We start from the raw sequence: 19,662 nt of genomic DNA, 5'->3' as shown, positions 1-19,662 counted from the left end.
GGGAACAGAGTTTTGGGGGTACAAGGGCATCCATAACTGCTAGAGTTAGTGAATGTTAGAAATTAATAAAGGGGTAGGATTGAGCTCATATCTGGAGTGTTGAAGGGAAGATGCCAGGCCAGTAGCAAAATACAGGCTAAGCTTCCTTTCCAGGCCTGGGCCTCACCTGGGATATGAGCCATTAAGTATGACAAAAAGTATTGATGGCGCATCACAGGGAAATCCTTGGGCCTGTGCCAACGGAGGTTGCCAAGGTTACGCTGAGCGATGATGTAGGCTGTGGGTAAATCGTCACCTTCTAAAACTTGGTTTGGGATAGCGGGAAGAAGGGGAGGAGCTACTTGGCATGGGGTTTTCTGGGACGGAGAAGCAGGAAGTGGGAAGAACTCTTTGTGGCGCTGGCTGGAGGAGACTGCACTGAGAGACTGGGAGCCATGACTGGCTGCTGCTTTGAACCCAAGCTTGCTGAAGAGGGGAGCCATGGGGGACACTCTTGGGGCATAATGCTCTGCACCCCCTACCCATTGAAGGCTTCAGGTGTAAATATGTGTAAAAGAAACCATATTTCTTAAAGAGACGACAGTCTCTGCCATGTATTGATTCCCAAAGGAAACATGACCTTGGGTAGGTGCCTGGAACACCATGGAGTCTTGCAACTGTTCAGCAGAGATTGGATGTTGCTGTGCAACCTTCGTAGCAATATTCTTGGGATGGGTTGGGGGGTCAGGGATACTATTTGCTAAAGTAGACTGGCATCCAGAATTTTACCGCTTGCAAAGGAAGTTGCCCTCCCTCTCACTTTTTTGGAAGCTAAGGAAATACAGCTTATGATTACCCCAAACGGCAAAAAGAATGAAGCACAGTTTAAGTTATATTGCTTTTTTCTTGGTCTGTGTTTCATATACAAACAGAGCTAGGGTAATTACGGTAAATGTTTTAGACTAATAGAAAACTTGATTCTCAGAGACTACATGTAATATGTATGGAATACGAAGTGTACACTCTCATTTGACCAAATAATAATGGCAATAAAAGCAGTCACATGAGCAGCAAGGCAGTGCCTGGAACATCAGGTCATATTCAAAGTCAATGCTATTTTAAGCAGCTGAATATGAAAACGGACTTCAGGTCGATGGGTAGCACATTCAAAACCCTTTGTATTGTCTTGAGTGACCTTATAGGATGTGACTTTACAGCTTGGATATGCTGAATAGGTTGAAAAATAAAAAGCCTTTGGAGCAACTTGAAAATATGGAGCACTTACATTATTTTCATTGAGCTGCATTAGACAGAACAGGCTGGGGGAGTCAGTAAATTAAAGTAATCCCAGTGCAATTGCCAGAAGTAAAAGGAATTGGCTAAAAAAGCCAATGCAATTCTGGGCTGCATCAATAGGAGTATAGCATCTAGATTAAGGGAAGTAATAGTGCCACTGTATTCTGCTCTGGTCAGACCTCACCTGGAGTACTGTGTCCAGTTCTGGGCACCACAGTTCAAGAAGGACACTGACAAACTGGAACTTGTCCAGAGGAGGGCAACCAAAATGGTCAAAGGCCTGGAAACGATGCCTTATGAGGAACAGCTAAGGGAGCTGGGCATGTTTAGCCTGGAGAAGAGGAGGTTAAGGGGTGATATGATAGCCATGTTCAAATATATAAAAGGATGTCACATAGAGGAGGGAGAAAGGTTGTTTTCTGCTGCTCCAGAGAAGCGGACACGGAGCAATGGTTCCAAACTACAAGAAAGAAGATTCCACCTAAACATTAGGAAGAACTTCCTGACAGTAAGAGCTGTTCGACAGTGGAATTTGCTGCCAAGGTGTGTGGTGGAGTCTCCTTCTTTGGAGGTCTTTAAGCAGAGGCTTGACAACCATATGTCAGGAGTGCTCTGATGGTGTTTCCTGCTTGGCAGGGGGTTGGACTCGATGGCCCTTGTGGTCTCTTCCAACTCTATGATTCTATGATTCTATGAATAAAATCCCCAATTGAAACTACTAGTGTGCAAATAGTAATAAGCATGATTAGTTTTTGCCAAGGTTAGGAGAGGAAGATGGAGCTTAGAACATCACAAAATGGGGCAAAAATGCAACAACTATCTTGAACAGCCTGGGGCTTCATAATCAATGAACAAGATTTAAATGTCTCTCAAAAACACAGCACAGCTCTTTGAATTGGAAGAGAATTTTAATATGTTTTCTACTTGGAACTCACTGGAATTGAAAGAGAAATGAACACACTGAGTGGGTACACCTCTGTCAGGCTTTGAAAGTGGATGTGGGGGCATAAATAAATGATGATGATGATGATAATTTATTATTTATACCCCGCCCATCTGGCTGGGTTTCCCCAGTCACTCTGGGCGGCTTCCAACAGAATATTAAAATACAATAGTCTATTAAACATTAAAAGCTTCCCTAAACAGGCCTGCCTTCAGATGTCTTCTAAAAGTCTGGCAGTTGTTTTTCTCTTTGACATCTGGTGGGAGGGCATTCCACAGGGTGGGTGCCACTACCGAGAAAGCCCTCTGCCTGGTTCCCTGTAATTTGGCTTCTCGCAGGGAGGGAACCGCCAGAAGGCCCTCGGCGCTGGACCTCAGTGTCCGGGCAGAACAATGGGGGGTGGAGACGCTCCTTCATGTATACTGGACTGAGACCTTTAAAGGGCTTTAAAGGTCAGCACCAACACTTTGAATTGTGCTCGGAAATGTACTGGGAGCCGATGATGATATTGTCTGCTTGTTAGTTTTAGTTTTGTTTGTTTGTTTGTGCTTTTAACTGTTCTCAGTTATCTTATGTGTAGATCACATTGACACACTGGTTTAGAAGGTGATTAATAAATCTGTGATGGTTTGGAGGGGTTGTGGCGGCACATGCTAGTTCCAACTCCTTTGCCTGAACACACTTAGAAGCCTCCCCTTAAGAAGAGTTCCTGACCCCAGGGGAGATTCTAAATGCACTCATAAAAGCACATTAATATCCCTTCAGATGTTCCTGCTCAACACAGGAAGGTCAGGGTAGAGCCAGCAGTGATGAGGATCCGGGGTCAGAAACAGCATGTGCTGCGTTGCACCTACTCTGCGCATGATTTTAACACATTTAAAAGAATGCCCCACCAAGGGCCGCACTAAAAAAGATGTGTTACCACATGTCTGGGCCGAATGTGTGCTGATATCCTTCGTTGAACAGGATGACACAGGTGACCCTCAACCCCAGCTTGAGGCAGATTGATTGTATGATCAGGTTTCAAGTAAATTTGCTCAAACTCTGCTAATTTTCATGTGGAATATTCACAGCATTGCTGCCTGTTCAATGAATACTTTATATCGGCATCTGACCTTTAATGTTTCTTGAGTTCAGTACATATTTGATATTTGGCAGTAATAATAATTCTTATTATTCTTGTTGGCATCCATCTGCCTCAAAAGCCATTGGATTGTGTCTTGCTAATATTACGGATATTTATTAGCTGCTTTCCTTATAAAAATGATGCCAAGTGGCTTACAAATGCAATGTGAACACTAAAACTAGTTATAACAAGCACAGCCAATAATAACCACACACAACAGATGAGCAGTACAGATCCCAACCCACTAAAGGACATTGTTGCTTCCGATAGAAAATTTTAAACCTTGTATAGATATTGAAAGGTAATTCCTCGCCCACACACATGATACAAAATGGAAAAGGAATGGTGATAGAAGACTAAAACATACAGCTTCTCCTTCACTGGCTGGTGGAAAGGGCCAAGCTGATCTCCCCCTAGCCCTGGTTATGACTGTGCAGGTATTTGATATTTCTCTGTGAAAGCAGTACTTGTTGCCATGTAGCAGTATTTAATATTTGACTGATTTCACAGGCAACGTTCAACGATATTTAGCACTGGAGTGTACCCGACCGTTTATGAGAATTCCTATTTGTTGCCTGTCAGTTCAGTATATTCTCAAAAATGTTTTGATTCAGGTGACCATTTAAAGACGTCAGCCCTCTCCTGCAGTCTGAAATGGTGCAGCCCAGCAAAAGCTGTGCCTCGTGATATTTTGTTCTACCCATTTGGCAGCATTTAGATGCGGCAGGGGTGGCCAGTCCCAAGAACCAGTTCTGGGCCCTCTTGACCTGTGGTCAGCTGCAGTGCACAAGCTCCTTGTGTAAGCAGACACAGGCACTTCAATTCGTTCCTTGCTCCTAGATTGGAACAAGATAGTTCCCCCATGTTCCCTGACACTTCAGAGCTGGCTTCACCTTATCTGTCACAGTGTACTGAAACGTCGCTCGCTTTTGATAACGGAGTGTCCCCTGCACTGGTCCCAGTTGCATGCTTTTAGCTTTCTTGGAAGTAAGATTGTGCAGGCCAATTAGCATCTAATTTTAGCAGCTATACTTCAGCCCTTGAGAGGAGGCAGTCATTTTGGACTCACAAACCTTGGCTAAAGAACATCCTCTTTCAAGAGCTCTGCAGGTTTGCTTTTCTATCCAGCTTTGTCACTTTGTTGTACAGCTCTTATCACTGCTATCGGAGTACTGAGAAGTCATCGCATTTCCCCAGGGAGCAAGATTGAATTTAAAAACACAGGTCCTTTATTATATAGATATATGCTGGTGAATCTCAGAGCAGTTTGTCCAGGGCTCCTAGGGAGCTTCAGCATTGCTTTATGGGATCAACGCCCTGATTCTTCTTCACCCTCACTCCCACCAGAGATTGGAAAGTTCCTTTTTAAAATGAGCCAGTTCTCATTCTAGTTTAGCATGTCCAAAAGCGAACAGCCTTCCTAAAAGGTCCTTCCCACCTCAATTTCACAAGGGGGTGTATTTGTCTGGCGTCACCCGCACACAAACATTGCAAAAATTAGGGAAACAGAAAGAAGACTAGTTTACAATATATATTTCTGGGAGTGTTTGATTCATTGTGAGTTCATGGGGTGATGTTAAAGAAAGAAGGGGGCGAGGCTGATGTGCTGAGCAGGAATTCCAAATTTAGGCCGTCTTTTGGCTTTTTTCAGCAAGGGAGTCAGGGCTCAGCAATGAATCTCCACTCTTGATAAGTACAAGCAGGTGTGAAGCACTAGGTGTCAGCTTTCCTGAATGCAGATATGTCAGCAGAACAGAGTAGTTAACATTTTTATGACAAGATGGGCATCTATGTTTCAAGATGGGGGAAATGTATAGTATTATAGAGGTGACGGCTAAAGATGTCTTTCTTTTCTTTTAAAGAGCTCATTTTAGCCAGGCTCAAACCCCTGCTTTTTGTTTTTATCGCAGACTTTGCATTCGTTAATATAAACTTATTGTAGATATAGTTTTTGTTTTTACCAAGAGGCATGTATTGAACTGAACAGGGGCTGAATCACAGCAGTGTTTGCTCTGCCTGTTGGTCCTCTGCACAAAACAGAGGCACAGGTAAAGGGCTCTGTAGCCCCCTCCTCTGTGGCAGAGCCCTTCCTTTAGGCACTTCAGATTCTCATCACCATTTGCCTCTGCCTTGCACATACAGGAGCCAGCAGCTGAGGGCAGTACTCTCACAGGGCCCAGGAATTGGACTTAAAGAGTCTTCTGCCTGAACCCTTGGGTGATGTCCTGGTCTGGTTTTATAGAGGAACCCTACAAAGCAAGACTTATTGACGTATCAGGGGTTGCAGCACCATGGAGAGCTCTGAGTGAGAGTTGGAGCCTCTTATATCCAGTCAACCTCTCCTAGGTTCCACCTGCTTTTGAGAACTAGAGTCCTTAAAGGGCCAATGCTCTAGCCAGAAAATGGGCCCTCCTCCATTCCTTGGCCTCCTACCTGGTGCATTCAAGGTAGTGAGGAACCGCATCTGGCTCCCTGGCTAGTGATTCAGTTCCATGTGGTATCAGGCAAGTCCAGGCCCTCATTATTTCCAAATGGACCTTAAAGACTTGCATCATCATTATTAATTCGTATCTAAAGTAACCCTGCCTTTGGGGACTAATTAGGCTCTGTAAGTTGGAGGCTGTGTGGTGGTTGATTTTTGTATTAAGGTCAATTGGTTTGTATTTTTCTGCATGGCTATGGATACTTTAAATGTTTAAAGGCTTTAATGCTGTTTCTTATGGGATACGTGTTGGAAATGTTTGTAACCCATTTTGGAAGACAGTTCCCTCCCCTCCCCTGGTCTAAGGGTCTCTTAAATAAATGAAATAAACAAACATAGTCTTGGGGGGAAGCTGCTGAGGTGCAAAATGGTGGGGGGTGGTTGAGGTGCTTATTGAATCAGGGGACAAGGTCATGAGTCCCTCAGCTCTGTCAAGATCTGTCATGGTTTGGCAGCCCAAGACTGAAGAGGAGGAGGAGGGAGGAGGAAGAGGAGAAGATGGGGGCTGGAAACCTGGAAACCTTCCTTTGTGACCCTAGTTGTCAGAGAGGGGAGCTTAATTATACTTAACTGCATATGCTCAAAGACTAACATTATGCTTCCTGTGTATCTAAAATAACCCTTGGCTGTGAGAAGCTGAGCAGTATATGGCAGTATTATTATATAAATATCCCAAAATGGGCATAATCGACCTATAAGTTTCCTGAACAAATGCTGGTGAATGGATGGAAGCTACCATTTAGAATGAACAAAGGTCCAATTCACAGACAGTAGCCCTTATACATGAAGGAACATCTTCTGTCAGAGAGAGAGAGAGAGAGAGAGAGAGAGAGAGAGAGAAAGAAAGAAACAAGTTCAGATAAATAGCCCTTTTCTGCTGTTTTCAGTCACTTTGGGAATAAATGGAAATGACCTTGTTTTTGTTTGTAAATTTCAAAATGCACTAAAGGTGAGCTAATACTCATCTCATTTCAAACAGTGATGCATCTATTTAAACCTGTTACCTGCTAGTGTAAACAAGACCTTTAGGATTGAACTTCCGTAATCCCTGTGCCAAGGAGCAAGGAAAGGATCTTGTGAGAAGAGTTTGTGCAATGTTTGTTGCATGCTATCTCTCTGCAGAACAGCTAACTTAATACCTAGGTATGTTCCATTCCCCGAAACAGCTTTGTTAGCAGGAATTTAGATGAGTGGGGCTGAGAAGTAGATCTTCACTGCAGTGTGCAGATTTACGGAAATGATGTTGGATAGAGCAGGGAAATCCAGTGCATCCCTCTGATATCAGGTTGATTTGACTTTGAATTGTCAGCTGTAGGTGACCGTGACAGCACATGGGTCAGTAGATGCAAGCATATATGTAGATGAATTGTGCTGTGTCTTGACGGCCTTTGTTTATCTCTCTCATTCTTTTCCTCCTGCAGATTACGCCAGGCAGCAAGGCAGCTCAGTCCCAGATGAACCAGGGGGACTTGGTGGTAGCAATTGATGGAGTCAACACAGATGGCATGACCCACCTAGAGGCCCAGAACAAGATAAAATCAGCCAGCTACAACCTGTCTCTTACTCTTCAAAAGTATGAGGAGATAAGTTACTACGATTGTGGGGAGATGGCTAAAAGGCACCACCTTAAGAGTGTTGTTGTGGGCATTGTGTTGAAGTGCAGAAGCAGGGTGTCCTGGTTCTTCATGATTCCTATTCCTGTGCAAACACATGACGTAAATGCAGCCTTTAAACCTCCCTTTCTTAGAATCATAGAACTGTGGAGTTGGAAGGGATCCTGAGGATCATTCCCCCTGCAAGGCAGGAAGATGCAGCTTTCCCATAGAGGAACGAACCTGCAACCTTGGCGTTATCAGCCAATTTTGTATTGCATGTGCATGCACACACACACACACACACACCCCAGAGTGGAAAATAATTCAAAGGCTGCATTTTGGATGTGATGTTGTTGGGCTGGGGACAGAAAACATGATGAACTTGCACATCCTGTTCTTGTATAGGAAGGTAGCATCATCTAAAGTAGCTTGCTAAGCCACTTTTGATGATGGAATCTGATGGAAATTTCAAATGTTTTGCTGTGTAGGCCTGGTTGTAGGTCTGATTCAAAGAGAACAATCACTCCACAGGAGTACCTGGGGCATGTGCTGGGTAGCCACTGGGCTCAAGCTCTATCACTGGTGCTTCCACATGAGACTTGCTTATGCTGCTCTACATGGATGCATTTTCAGGCAGCCACTGCCTCCCTGTGTGAATTAAGCTCAAGTTGCTTTATCATCAAGATTAAAATCCCATATATGTGTCAGATGCCATTTTATTTTGCATGTTGTGAGCAAAGTGGAACTCTGTGCAGAATTACCAGCTGTATATCACTGGACTTAAACATTTCAAAACTAGAGGTGTGTTGTTTTCCCACTTGTTCTGAACTTGTTGTTGCATCCTGATATTGTGGCAAATTGTTCCACCTCAACCTACCAAGTTCAATCACTGCCCTTCACGATTCTGCTAAGGTTGCAGCTCTACCTCCTAGGCCCTGCCCTGTCTTCTTCCCCTCTTTGGTTCAACCCCAGAAGCAAGTATTTTTCAAATCCACATTTAGTAACCCTAGCTTGAGCCCATTGACTATCTCAAGTTGGATGACGTTATATACCATAAGCTGTTTCATTTATTTATTTTTTACTGATGGCCAAGTTTGTTTTTAAAAATTAATAACATCGTGGTTTAAAAATGGGAATAAGTGTGAGTCAAGCGTTACAAGGCATGTTCTTTAAGGATGTTTTGGGTCACCTAGTCCAAGCCCCTACAATGCAGGAATCTCAATTGAAGCATGCATGACAGGTGGCCATCAATATGCATTGAGTTTTCACAGGGACCTTGTGCCCTTAATATGATGGTCAAGAGGACCTAATGAAGAGGCTGTGAGGCTTTGACACCAGTGCACCCCAACAGCAGTGCAACTTGAGTTCCCTCTCTGCCTACCCCTATGGGTGATTCTGCATGGCTATCTGCAGTGGTTTTGCCTAGGTGTAGGTTGATTGCTATAGGGGAAGGTTGAAACTTGGCACTGCCCTGGCTTGTGATGGGTATGCAATAAGGATAATCTCTTACCTTGGGTGATTTGTAAAGGAGGAAGAGAAAGAAGCCAGTTTATGGTATAAGAGCAGTTTATGGAATGTTGAGATGAAGCGCTGAGTAGGGTGAGTTGAGCCCCTTCTGAGCGATTGGTGGAAAAAGAAGTTAAAAAATAAAATGGAAGAGAGGCATAAAAACAAGTACTGAGGGTTGGTTATAGAGCAAAAACTTGCCTTGAAGTGAGCCTTAGAGCTGAAGACCCTCCTTCCTCCATTGTCTGCAGGATATATATGAATACAGTCATACCTCGGGTTACAGCCACTTCACGTTGCGTTTTTTGGGGTTATGGACTGCCGAAACCCAGAAGTACCGGAATGGGTTACTTCTGGGTTTTGGCAGTTGCGCATGCACAGAAGCGCTAAATCACGCTTTGCGCATGCGCAGAAGACCAAATCGCAACCCGCGCATTTGCAGACGCGGGTTGCAAATGCTGTGGGTTGTGAACGTGCATCCCGCATGGATCACATTCGCAACCCGAGTGTCCACTGTATGAGATTGGAGACTGCTCAAACTAGGAATCATCTGCCGACAGTCTGAAGTGATGCAGCCGGGCAAGTACTGCTTAGCTCTATATATACAAATTTAAATGATCCATGATCTCTGTAGTGTTCATTATTGTGATAACGGATGAACTCGCTTTGACCACAGATGATTTCATTTTTCATTATTCAAGTACAAGTCTCATGTGCTTCCCTTTACAGCAACTATAATATACATCAGTGGCTCCAGAGTTTTCTGACCTTCAGATGAAGCTTCTACACCACATCCAGATAGTGACAGATATTTGCAGATGGTGGTGGGGATCTTCATACAATATTTACTGACCTCATAAAAACTTGTGTAGAATTCTTATGCTGTTGCAACCTGGTAGATTAAGGGTAAGAAAAAAAACAACTGTGAGACTTTAAAAAAAATCAAATATGGTATTCTCTTCCCAGTCTAAGCAACTGCCTCTAACATAACTCACTTCCAGTGCAGACACTCCTCCTAAACTGCCATTGATTCCAGTTGTAAAAGCATTGGCAGTTTGCTGGGAGACAAATGTTCTTTTGCAGCAGATTCAGTCATAAATCAGGCATTTAACATCTGTGGTGACAGCATCTGAAGCAGACGTAATAGAAAGCATTGGTAGCATGATTCAAATTGTTTCCCTGCTCAAGGTTGCCGTGATTTGGGCACCACAGTTGTCTAGTGCATACAGTAAATGCCTGTGCTTGTGCCCACCCCCGGTCTGTGTCCCTGTTGATGTGTGCAAATGCAGTTAGGGTGAAGACAGATGTAGCATTTTTTAAATGATCTCAACAACAGGCTCTTCATCTGCAGCGAGAACTTGGCTTTGCAATTGTTGGCGGAAATGTAGGCACCAAGAAGTTGAATGCTGGATCAGCGCGTGAATCAATCCCCAGCTTTGCCTCTTCTGCTGTGTGATTTGTTAGATACATTTTCAAAGTAAAATATGTTTATCCATGGCGCTGAAAGTGCAGGCCTGAGCCTAGAGTTAAGCAGTTTAATAACTAATGTCTCACAGTGGCCAGGGAAATGTCACCTAATGGATAGCAAAGATTAGCTGTTTTTTTTCTGGGATGTTCTGAATGGAGATTGCCATCTGTTTGGGGAAGGTGACTCCCCGTGAAGCTCAAGAGGGACAGATTTGTATGTGTGAAAGAGCGGTAGCAATAGAAGCAGTTTGGAACAGAGAGTGAGGCCTGCTGCACACCAGGAGTGCTTGTGCTCTTTGTCTCCACCTGTACTCTATTTGTGTGCGAATGTATGTAAAGTATCACAAAAACATCTAAGTCTCCAGTGATCTGTCCTCTAAAAGGAAGCCAGACCCAGGCAGAGGTAGCCTCTTCTCACAGCTCAGAAAAGTAGGGTGTGCTTTATTATATGTGTTCATCCATAGCCTTATAAAAAAGGGGGGGTTAAGAAAAAAAATTCACTGTGAATTGGTGTGTGTGTGTTGGTGAGATCACAGAAGCCAGCCTGTAGGTCCCCATCATTGCTACAGAACTATCAGCGTCCAAGAAATAAATAGAACCCAGAACTTTATTTTTCTAGACTTTAACCCAGGATTTGGTGGGGAAAGTATTTCTATTGCACATGTCACCTGAGAGCCTTAAAAAAACTATTGCCAGAACAGGGGCAGAATAGTAAGTCCTACCTACTTGTGCCCAGGGATGACCTGGTGTCTTAATGTTTTTGCATGCAACCTATCTTCAGGACTTTGCTCTAAATGAAACCAAATATTCAGAGAGCTGACCTCGTTTTATTAGCATAACCCGAAGACTTCATGCAAAAGAAAATGTGCACCAATTTCCTGGATGAGCAGATAACCAAAGAAAATGACTTGAATTTAAATTATGTGAGCCAAAGCCATAGCAAAATGTGAAGCAAGGGAACTGTAGACAGACCCGTAGTCAAATACTAATCAGCCAGACAACCGCTGGCATAAAACTGAATCTGTAATTGTGGGGCAGTCTGTCAGTAATATTATAGGCTATCCTGTGGGAAAACAGAGACAAAGTTATGCTCTATTAAGACTCATTGATTTCAAATGGAAAGTTAAAGCATGTACTTCAATATCTCCTCTTGAAATCAATGGGTTTTAAAGGTGCTTAACATTGGCTAGGCGATGTCCGTATTTTTATTTTTATTTTACCATTTTTAACTAGCTGTTTTTCCCATGGAGATATACATAGTAAAAATGCTGAGAGGGATGTGTATTTATTTGCCTTAGATTAAGAGTGCATTGTAATTCCTATGGCAAGCCTGTATGTGCTTGTCTTTCAGCAAGCCCCTTTGGAGCCAATAAAATTTACTTCTGAGTAGACATGCATAAGTTGAGACTGTCAGTTGTTGCGCTGCATGTGGAGGAGAGCTCAGTTTTAAATGCATCACATAAACCCTGTTAGCTTCACCGGAGACCCAGTAGACCATCAATCAATGCCATGTCTTTAAAGGGCACAGAAGTATTTATTACTCAGAAGAACCTACCTCGCGGTTAGAGATTCTTGCGGAATGTACATTGCTCACCCAGAACCCCACTCCCAAAATACCAATGGAGAAGGTAATGTAAAAACAAACCTTCACATTTGTCTGGGGTATATATCTCCTGGGTGGGTTGTTGAAGATAATCTCCTTCTGCAACATTACTTTGTGCTCGCTGTGTAAAGGTCACAGCAGGCATTAATGGTGCTTCTGTCTCACTTGATGGCTTGACACGGACTGAATAAAGCCATGATAAAGAGTTATTACAGGTTAGATCTGCCACAAGACTACCTTCTGCTTATGGTTAGTGCTGATTAGCTTAGAGAATCGACAAAATAAGCAGCAAATTATGAAGGCATAGGCTAAAATGACCTATATTGGGCCAGGAAGGACCAGGATTGAGACAGTTAAAGTGAAATATAAGGACTCGCAGTGATGCAGCTATAAATGCTGTGGTTTGCACTGCTATTGCACCTCTTTGTCCCTACATTTCCAAGTAGGTTGCTTATTTTTCTGGTATATTTGTTTGGGAGATCTTGTTCGGCAACCACTTTTAAAAATACTGAATTGATTCCCTTGTCTTATGTTGCAACCTTCTTGATGCAAGTGGTCTTACTGACTGTTTTCATCCTCTTCAGAGGTGAGATTTGTACTCTTAAGTAGATAGGTAGCGAGTGTGCTTTGGGTGAGTATACTTGATCTGTTCTCTTTTGCATCTACTGATATTTGATTCAGTGGCTGATGCTTTTGTTTTGTTTTGTTTTCAGGTGTAATTGATCTGCCAACCAGATTGCATTACAGGGCGTTGAATGCTATTTGGCTAGCAGGCTAGATAGCTTCCAGCTGTTGGAAGATGCCACTGCAATTGTGGCTTTCATTTCACATTAATACTTAAAGAAACCAAAGTGTGGTTATATGACAGCACTATAAAATAGTTAAGTAATTCTCTGGAACTGTCAACATTTCCTTCATTCATCCAGAAGCACAAATGTTGGTTATTCTGTCTTTCAATGCACAGAGAAAATGAATAGGAAGGGGGAAAGATGAAACTCTCATTCTGATGAGTGGCTCTTTATGGAGAGAAAATTCAAAAATCCTTTGAATCACATGAAGTGCAGCTCTCACACGGCTGTCTGAGCATGTGATTATTTTCCTTTCTGTTTTCTGCATATCAGAGCTGCATTAATAACCTGAAAAATATAATTTGGGATCAGAATTTGAAATGAAAAGAACAGGATTTTTTGAAAGTGGGCTGCTTTGAAACTACAGGTGTGTTTGAGACTGCTCTAAGTAACCTGACCATTGCTTTTAATGCAGTTCCAGACCCAAAAGCTGAGAAAAGGCTGGCTTAGTCACTGTAAATGAGGCTGTACGGTTTTAGGTTATTATTCCCTGCCCTGAATAACTCGACTGAGTGTGATTCTGGAAACTCCATTCACTACCCCCACCCCACCTGCTATCAGTAGAGTCATGGCCTCTAAAGAAAAGAACCTGTGGCCTGCCAGATCTTGCCGAACTACAATTCTTATCATCCTTGACGCTTGGTTGGGGCTAATGATAATGGAGTTGCTGGCTGGGGCTAATGATAATGGAGTACAATGGCATCTGAAGGGCTGCGGGCACCACCCCACCCTTGCACTAAGCGATCGGACCGAATGGTAAGAGGAAATCATTGGCTGGAAAGCTGAGGTAAATTCCAGAGAGGCAGGCCAAGCAGAGGAGGAAAGAGGAGCAAGAGGAGCAGATAGTTGGACTCTCAGAATGAGGAACCAGGGGAGTGCTTGTGGGTTAGTGATCAAGGAAGGAGTGAAGCATGGATCAGAGCTTGTGAGCACCATGTAGTTGGTACTTTGTTATGCAGGCCAAGGCCTAGTTCTCATTGAGGTTGTAGGCCTGCATCTAGGATATACCTATTCAGACCTCAGGTGGGGCTTGGGGTTGCATTGTGGAACGTTCCTCTGTACATTAAAAGAAACCCCTGTGTATGGGAAACTAGGCGCTGGGGAGAAGAGACGAGTGTTGACCTGTTAACAATCTCCATTCTTCAATCAAGTGAAAGTGTACATTGGAGGCAGAGGCTCGTAAGGCCTCAGTTCACTTCCAATTTTCACTGGAGCAAGTTGCTTGCTAGGAGCTGTCTATAGTGCTAAAATCAAGAACCTGTCTTGCTAATGTGCCTGGTTGATACCAGCTACCAGCAGATCAGAACCCATGAGAAATGTAGGTGAAACAACAGAGAAACAGGGTGTTATTAGTAGATGTTAAACGTGTGTTGCGCCAGATTGCTGGAAGTATTTGTTTTGATTTGAGCAGTGAGGAGGCCCACAAATGTGGTTTGGCAGGCAGTTGTTTTTTCTAACACCCAGTGAGGTTTGTTTCTCTCACTCTTTGTCTCTGTGGGTTGCTAGCAACTTTTTTAAAACAGCATTATTCTAGATGTAGAAAAAGATGCAGGGATTTCCAGCTGCCCACCATAACTGACTCTGTGGTTGCCACTGAGGACTTGGCAGCTGTATTCTTAGATTCTCATGTAAGAATAAATATAAGCAAACCCAATAGTTTGAATAGTATAGCTCCAGAGAACGTAGGGAGGTTATGTGTCGTGGTGCAATATGACATGATGCAAATCAGTAACTTGAAGAATATAATGGCATTCCTGCTCCAGGATCACCAAGGAGCTACAAATGCAAGATGACAGACACAACCTTTTCAGTTTTGTCTGTGAAATCGTTTGTTGTGACACACCAAAGGGAAGCTGGAAGTGTGCTTTGGTGCGCTTGTACCCTTCTTCAGTTTAAAGCAATGCACACCCCACCTGCATTTTCCCCATAGCCCAGGACCCACACATGTCACTAACCAAGTGCGATATTCAGCCCGTATGTTAAGTAGGTTGAAGAAAGTGACTTTGTTGTAGTGCAGGGATTAGAAACATTTTTTCAGATCAAGGGTCAAATACTCTCCTGGACAGCCTTTCCAGGCCACATTCCACTGGTGGGGGGGACCATAGGGGAAAGTGGGTGGAGCAATGAATATGACTCTCACCTTTGTATAATAAGCCACATTTAAGCCACACAGAATCAGTACGTTTTGTAGACGTATACATCTTCAGCCCAGGTAGGCAAGAGGTATCATTATAATTAAATGACCCATTCCAGCAAGGTGAAAATATTCCAGGAGGGTGTTGCTTGGCAAGGTGTGGAGTGACCTGGCGAGATCACACGAGGGCTGGATGCATGACAGCTTTGGAAATTACACGGAGAGAGGTGCAAATTTCTCCTTCCACTATTAAACGGGAAACATAAAAAATGCATGTACAAGAAACTTCTGAAATTACATTAGAATGCCCATTAAGAAGACCAAAAAGAGAGAGGGTTGAGGAAGGAGGGAATGAGTCATGGCTCCTTTAATGAAAACTTTCCCTAGTGCTTGTGCAATAAACAGTTCACAGCCTTACATATTTTTCCTCTTTCAATAGCAGTTCCTTTACTTTAGGGGGAAAGAACCTTGAATTTATTTGTTCAGATTTGACCCTGACAGTGAAAGAATGAGCTCCAGGAAACCTGTGTCACTGAACGAAGGGACAAGCCCTTGAGAGACCATGGCCCCTGCATAAATAATGTTTTCATTCTTCCTCGAGGGATTTCACCTCTGCTGCCCTCCCCTTCAGTTCTTTGTATGCCTAATGCAGTGAGCTTTCATGCTCAGTTGTAAATGCCACCGCGGAAGATGCTCAAGACAAGAATTATCTGTAAAGCCTTTGTGTCTAGCGTGGTGCCTTGAAATGCCTATAAAAGCTAATGTTAGAAGAGAGCTTCCACAAGAATAACAATGGCAGCGACAATGGCAGCATATCAGTCAGGCGTGGGACATGTCATCATGGCGGCCCATAGCTCTGAAGGCCTTTGAAGAGCACAGGTTGCTGTAACACCTCTGGCTGTGCTGCCTCATTGCAAGGAGCTTGGGTGCAAGCCCATCCACAGGGAAGTCCTTTGGGGGGGCCAAGGACAGGATCGGTTGTGCTTCTGTAGAAATTCCTCCCAACAATTCATGGTCAGGAGTAGGGCTGGGCAATATCTGGTTCTCAACATCATGATACAGTGGTACCTCGCAAGACGAATGCCTCACAAGACGAAAAACGCGCAAGACGAAAGAGTTTTCCGTTTTTTTAGTCGTTCCGCAAGATGAATTTCCCTATGGGCTTGCTTCGCAAGACGAAACGTCTTGCGAGTTCTTGCGAGTTTGTTTCCTTTTTCTTAAAGCCGCTAAGCCGTTAATAGCCGCTAAGCCGTTAATAGCCACTAAGCCACTAATAGCTGCTAAGCCGCTAATAGCCGTGCTTCGCAAGATGAAAAAAATGCAAGACGTAGAGACTCGCGGAACGGATTAATTTCGTCTTGCGAGGCACCACTGTATATCACAAGCTAACCATCGCAATATGGCAATACATCATGATGTCAAGGTCCTGGGATGTGGAGGGAGGGAGGGGGTGGGCAGGAGGAGCGATCGCAACCGCACTCTCCGGCAGGTCCTTCCCAGTGAGGGAGTGAGCAGGCAAGAGTAGGGCTAGCCCCTCACAGCTGTTCCCAGCGATTTGTCCGGCATGCCCTTCCCTTGCTGGATGGAAATGCTCTGTTTTAAAGCTCCCTCTGGAGAAACGGTTATCGCAATCTGAACTTCAGGTCTGTTTCAGGTGATTTATTTATTTAGTATTGTTTTATTAAGGATTTCTTGGGTTACAATAGTACAAACTTCGTCTCTGTTTTCAGATCATAAAGTTATTTCTCTGGGTCGGTTATATTCGATGTGAGATTTTTGTGTTGTATAAGCCATATAAGGTTGGGGGGAAAGAGGTGGGGAGAGAGAGCAGGGGAGGGGGGAGAGAAAGGGGGTAGTAACCTTTCATTCTTCTACATAGTGTATGTTGATATACTGCCCACCCCTAGCCAGGAGTATAAAAAAAATAAGGACCATGTCCCCAATTCGAGGTACTGTGGTATGTGTGAGAGCAACAAATACCTGTTGTTATGACAGAGGAGGTGTGTTTGTGGTATGTCATAGCATATTGCAGGGTTCTGTGCACATGAAGAGGCCTTGTAACCTACTTTACGACTAGGAAGACAAAAGCCACCCAGTGCCAGGAATGGAGGGCAGATTTTGACAACCAAATGCTTCAGTGGGGATATCACCAGGGCTTTTTTTTCAGCTGGAACTTACCAAAACGTAGTTCCATCACCTCTCAGGTGGGCGCCATTGCCATTCTAAGAGAACAAGGGAGATGTTCATGGTGAGTTCTGGCATGTCTTTTTCTAGAAAAATAGCACTGGGTATCACTGAGGGCTCATCCAGACATACTTTTGTACTGCACTTTCCAGGTACAAGTCCACACTTTAAAGCTCAGTGTCCCAATATGTTGTGTTTTCTGTCCCTGGGCTTTCCTCAGAAAAACCCGTGCTTTACTGCTAAATTGGAGCAAATGGCAATCCGTGAAAAACCTGGCTGCGGTTTGCCCCGATTCAGTGGTAAAATGTTGGTTTTCTTGGGGAAAGCACCTGGACCCAAAAAACCCCCTGCTCAGATACAGAATTTTAAAACCTGGCCCTGTGCCTAGAAAAACAGCACAAAAGAAATCTGGCTGAGTCTTAATTGAGGGCTGAGCTTGTTCCCAGTGACTCCTGCCACAGAGGACCAAGGCTGCTTCTTTCCCTGTGGCCCAATGTCTGTGTAGCCCCACCCTGGCTATGTTTCTTTCTGTGTAATGGAAAGTAGCAACAAGCTTTTATATAGAGAGAGAGACCCAAAAGAAGAAGTGGATCCTACTGTTACCAAACCAGAAGGAGGGAGGCTGATCTGGGGGACAGGGATGGGGGGGGGAGACCACCATTATATTCTCTGAAGTATTTTTCAGTGCTATCTTTAAGTTATGTGTAGAAATTCCAGCTACTCAATTACCTTTTCTTTTGCATTCATTCCAGATCAAAACGTCCTGCTCCAGTTCCTACAGCCACCCCAAGAATTGACTCTCCAATGCCTGTGATCCCTCATCAAAAGGTAGGCGCTCTGGAAAACTCCTGTGGCTCATCACACCAGATATTTCAGATGTGTACCTTTCTGCTTCTCTTTGGCAGCAACCTGATACAAGGCCATTTCCCCTGCCACACAATGATTCACTCGCACCCCATCTGTGATAGAGAATGAAGTGGTAGCAGTTTGGAATAAGCAATTTGGAATAAAAACTGTGATGTTGCGTATGCACTTCATAAGCATGGTGGAGATTAGAGCTCAAGTGACAGTGAAGACCATGGAGGCAGATCAAACAGACCAGTTGCGGGAGGGGAGCTGTTTTACAAGATGAACTGTAAAGAATGAGCAAGCACATACTGAGATACCTCAAAATCAGTCAAAGCCAGTGAGATAGCTTCTTTTCCACATTGAGTTATGTGTGTGTGTTTACTCCCCATCTTCCATCCTCTAAGCCTATGCCAATTCATGACTGTCTTCATAGAACCTGTTCAAGTTCAACTGTATGCACAGCACATAGGACTCTCTCTATGCAGTTAGGGTTCAAATAGCCTACCTGGGTGCAGGTTTGCAACCTTACTTGATTACCCTCCTGAAGAAACTAAGTAAGCTTGCAGTCCTAACCTTGAGAAAGAAGACTATGGACACCTTGGCCTAAAGTGGCAGCTATTACCAGAATAGATCTATCAGCTCCAGCTTAGGTACATTGGTTGAGCAATTGCCCGTAGGACCAGTGACCTCTGAAGATTTGACATCTGATTGTATTCTAGATAGCAGTCTTTATCATGCTGCCTCAGGGACCTTGCCAGTGAAAGATGGGATAAAAAAAAGTTTCAGTAAATAAATCTTACATTTGAGCTCATTATTCCGGTTACCAGTTGCAACAGAATGCTGCGGCGCTGCTGTTTGATTTGCAAAGAGTGTTTGAGCCCTCGCTATAGAAATACAATTTTTTGACGTTATCATTGGCATTCCAGGATCAAGTAAGGTCAAAGGTCTTTGTGAAGTCTTAAATGTTTCTCTCTCCTGGACACCTTTTAGAATGTTCATTTGTAGTCCATAACAGAAAAAGTAGGTCAGCTTGCAGTTCTCTGGCCAAAAAATGGCAGGTTTCCCCCATGCTTCACTGTGGGGGAACCAGTACATATTATTTAAGATTGGTCCAGTGCCAATTGCTTGCTGGGCCCATCCTATGGAGAACTGCTTTAGGTTAACCTTTGCAGAGCTGGCTCTGCTTCCTTGTGGCTGGTTCTCATGCTACAAGCTGTAATATCTAAGTCCTTTACTCCTGTGGCCCAGGTGGTGCATGTAGGATGCAGGGCTACATCCAATGAGGGGGGTGCAGGGGGCTTTGACCCTGCCCTAGGAAGGCCCCATAACATTCTAAATGAGGGGGAAGTAGCAGAGGTGCAGGTGGCAAGGCCTTGAGGGACCTCACAAATTGGGAGGATGCTACAATGCTACCTGGATTACAGCACAGGTGAATTCAGGGACACCTGACCTTCAGCAGCAGCTCAGCCCCACTAATTTAGGGCTTATCCAAGCTTGCCCTTGCCACACCCTTTTCCCCATGGAAATCCGATCTATACTGATGAATTGGAGCAAAAGTCAATCAGGATTTCTCCGGATCGACATTTGCTCCGATTTATCACTAAAGAACTGGTTTCCCTGGGGGAAGTGGTGGCGCAAGCACAAAACCAT

The 19,662-nt window shown here is 43.9% G+C and overlaps 1 protein-coding gene across 20 annotated transcripts in view; it reads left to right on the top strand.

Moving 5' to 3' along the window:
* LDB3 (LIM domain binding 3) overlaps positions 1 to 19,662 on the top strand; it is a 150,176-nt gene that overhangs the window by 54,838 nt on the left and 75,676 nt on the right. For all 20 annotated transcript variants that reach the window (XM_079975642.1, XM_079975640.1, XM_079975637.1 and 17 more), the window contains 2 exons: positions 7,248 to 7,399; positions 17,916 to 17,991. In XM_079975642.1, the coding sequence (XP_079831768.1) occupies positions 7,248 to 7,399; positions 17,916 to 17,991 (228 nt within the window). The remainder of the gene's footprint in view (positions 1 to 7,247; positions 7,400 to 17,915; positions 17,992 to 19,662) is intronic.

This window comes from Podarcis cretensis (assembly GCF_951804945.1).
Source record: "Podarcis cretensis genome assembly, chromosome: 5".
NCBI classification, from domain to species: Eukaryota; Metazoa; Chordata; class Lepidosauria; order Squamata; family Lacertidae; genus Podarcis; species Podarcis cretensis.
This window is presented reverse-complemented; position numbering and strand designations above follow the sequence as displayed.